This window comes from Bactrocera latifrons, unplaced genomic scaffold (assembly GCF_001853355.1).
Source record: "Bactrocera latifrons isolate USDA-ARS-PBARC rearing strain unplaced genomic scaffold, ASM185335v1 scaffold_155, whole genome shotgun sequence".
Taxonomy (NCBI): Eukaryota; Metazoa; Arthropoda; class Insecta; order Diptera; family Tephritidae; genus Bactrocera; species Bactrocera latifrons.
In genome coordinates, this window is record NW_017535019.1 from 325,735 (window position 1) to 329,471 (window position 3,737).

The 3,737-nt window shown below is 35.2% G+C and overlaps 1 protein-coding gene across 1 annotated transcript; it reads left to right on the forward strand.

The window, feature by feature from the left end:
* Positions 1-2,649: 2,649 nt before the first annotated feature.
* Positions 2,650-3,232, forward strand: LOC108966104. Its single transcript, XM_018928843.1, has 2 exons — positions 2,650-2,740; positions 2,807-3,232. The coding sequence occupies exons 1-2, from the start codon at positions 2,684-2,686 to the stop codon at positions 3,176-3,178; spliced, it is 429 nt and encodes a 142-aa protein (XP_018784388.1). The 5' UTR covers positions 2,650-2,683; the 3' UTR covers positions 3,179-3,232.
* Positions 3,233-3,737: the final 505 nt, after the last annotated feature.

Sequence of the window (3,737 nt, forward strand, 5' to 3'; positions counted from 1 at the left end):
ATAAAAAATAAAAAATTCAGTGAAAGCTGCATAAATGGACGTTCCATCAAGCGGGCATCTCCATTAAACATGCAAATTTTCCGGTTCCATAATTTGTTGATGTTCATTGAGTACAACCTATTAAGCGGACAACTCTATTAGTTGGACAGAAATACAATTCGAAATCTGTTTTAAATTTGTTATTTTTGCCAATGAAATTAATTTACCTTGCACTTGGATTCTTATACCGACAAACACGTTTCGTAAATCTCGCAACTAACAGCTCTAATGTGAATTTTACTTATTTGATGTAATAAATCACCAGAACGCTTTGACATAGAACCGCTATTTGTGTTGCTYACAGTAACTTAAAACATTCTTCTCGACCAAAAAATGATCTCGAAAATTTTTGTGCGACTATTTTTTTTAAAATGCGATGTGGACTAAGTGGATTCAGCAACACTGCAGAGATGACTTTAGTTCAAGCTTTGATGATAAACCTCTATCAAAGACCAGTGTTTACCGATTGTGYGGTGAATTCAATTGAGGTCATAAATCAGTTCGAGACAATCTCGTGAAGGTTGTCGAAAATCAGTCGTTGTACCGGAAGTTATTGATGCTGTGCAYAAACTAATATTACCAGATAAGCGTGGGACCTACCTTGAGATAGAAGCAACTAAAGGTATAAGAAAGACCCGCGTGAATATTTGGCTATAAAAAATTCGATGTTGGATCCCAAATACTGTTTGTCGATCACTCAAAAAATATGTGCTTTGGAACACGTCTATGAAATCGTGAGGGATGATGAAGAGTGATCGGTCGACTAAATTGGTGTTTAGAGGATGAGTTGAATCCAACAAAAGTTTGTGAAATGCAGAACAATAAATGTTGAGTGATACACAATAATCTATTTACCAGAAGGCTCGCACGTATCAACTGTAGCACTTAATACACCGTAACGAAAGGCGAGGTGGTTCCTAAGACGTGGAAGAACCCRATAAATTCCAGACCGCGTTACTATTAGAAAATGTTTCTAATTTTGYGTTATTAAGATGCCTTAAAACTGGACTGATACTTTTTGTATAAAGTGAGCCATAGTTCGAAAGTATTCATATTCGATACACCGGACTTGAAAATTTTAACACAACTTTCAAAATGTTCGCATGAGACTTTACACACACCATTAGTAATTTTTGAGCTAAGTTTTATTCCAATATCTTCCTTCATTGCTGTTTCATAAATTCGTTCTGGTGGGCGTGGTCGAATGTCAAATTGTCAAATGTTTTTAAGGTTTAAATTTACTTCAATAACAGCCATGCATACCATATGATCAAATTTGACCCGGACTGAACCTACTTRATAAATAATTTTAAAATATATTGGTGTACATATATCAATTAGTGTATATTTGTTGGCAGCTATTTGGCCGGCGACTCTTACCATGAAACAAAAAATGCCGAAAAGAGTTTGCTTGAAAKTTTGAGCTTCCAATGAAATCACGGTTACATGATAGGTAAAAATATTTAATGGTGTTTTCGAGAGTCTATTTTATCACGAACACAACTATTTTAGTGGCACAAAGTGTTCCGTGAAAGTCGTCAAGTCATCGAAAACTTGCCACATGCGAGCCATCCACCTCTGTTAATAACGACAACATAGAAAATGTTAAAAAAAACAGTGCCAGCAGAGCATCGCGTTAGCATTAGAAAAATATCAGAAGCCATCAACTTGTATTATAGATCGACTCAACATATTTTGGCTAATATTTACAGCATGAAGCGTATAAATAGCTACCTTAATTGAAGAGGTATCGGCATACCCTTTTGAACGAACTCAACTCGGTAACACTGTCGTTGCTTTTATAAGTGATTTTTTTTACAAAGATTACGCACAGAGAAATGGCGAATCGAAGACGGATAAAGCTAGACTTGTACCAAAATATCAAGATACATTGTCAAAAAGGAATTCGAGTATCCGAGGAATAAGTACACTGGTGAGAGACGTCACAAGGCTTATGAATATGACATCGAAGATTACCCAAAAATTAAGTATTCGCTTTCCAAAAATGAGCCGAAACTAAAAAAAAAAAACTGTAAGGTGAATTGGATTAGGCGTTGACATGGTCGCATTGACTTAGAACGTTATTTTAAAGATCAAACTAAAAATTGGTTTAAGAATATATGYGTGAAAGTGTGTGGTTTTTATTAGTTTTWTTAGTCCGGGTCAAATTTGATCACTTGATATAGTATGTTACAAATATTCATAACTTCATATAAAAGTGTAAATGAACGGCACATATTCCTAAAACTGGACAAATTAATATAGTCGTAAGCAATTTTTGTTTGACTTCATATAAATCACTTGTCAACACTGTATATCATAGGTTTACATTTGCTTACATAGGCCATATCTTTTTCTAGATTTCTACAACTAAGTGTTTACATTTTACTTATTGATTGATAAGAAAACGAAAACCTGTTGACTCCGTATGGTAGCATTACAACAATTATTTGCTGAACCAATTAAATATGATTACAGAATGTTTTCTCTAAACTAGTATTRCAACGAAACATTTTATCATCGGTTTAATTATGATTGATATCGATATATAAAGACCACAATATGTCGAATAATTTGTATAAAAACTAGCTACAATAGCAAAGCAAATCATTATTACAGTTATAACCGAACTAAAGAGTAAAACATGAAATTCGCAACGAGCGCTCTATTAATGGTTGTAMTGCATTTCGCAGTTAACCAGGTAAATAAATTATATTGCTGAATACCTGCCTATACGAAAAGTGAAAATTTTATCTCCTAACCACAGGCAAGCGTCTTACCAGCAGCTCAATTGCACGCCGACAAGTTTTCCGATGGAGTCGATTCGGCAATCGCCGCCTCTAAAAGTGTTAGAAGCGCGGATTCTCAACCGAGAGAAGTTTCTACCGACATCATCCCAACTAGTAGCCCAACCGGAGTTGAGACCGAWTCCGATTGCTTGGATATGTACACACAATCAATTGTTGCCTTATCGTCCAAGAAACAAATTGMATTTAACAACATATTCGATTGCGTGTCTCAAGGAAATTCGTATTCGGTGTGCGATGGTAAATTTGGTTCGACCATAAAAGAAATTAATTCCCGTATCTCAGCGCTAAACCAAAAATTTCAAAAGTGCTTGAAGCATTTGARTAGTTGATAATAATACTAACCACTTTCGCACATAAAAAAAGATGCTCATATGTTTTAAATATATAATAATTTTAATKTATTGTTYACTTAATACGTATTTATACAAAATATAATGTTATATTCGCAAGCCGGATGTACGAAGCGAGTGGATATGCTTTACAAAYCGGACCGCTGAGCGTGGTGGAAGATATTGATGTGGCGAATGTCTTGTTGAATGTTGATGAGCACAGTGTCTGCTCGAGTGTTAACGTGTGAATTGTATGGATCGAATTGAGCCTCTCATCCCGATGTCCATCCTTTTTGTTGAGTAGGTGCAGGTGTGGYGAGTTGTGTTGGTGTGGTGTGGTGATGTAAGTCTATGGTGCCACCTAATGTGGTGTATTAAGCTGTCTTGCTAGGGTGTGCCAGTTTTTYCCCGGCAGAGTGTGGTATACAYGCGGGGAGAYGCTTAARTCATTTAAACAGCATTAACTTAAAAAATTTAGTTATTTTATTATTTATTTAATTTTAATCGATTTTTATTATCTTCGTCTAATTAATTCATGAATTTGTGGGTCGGTTTCAAA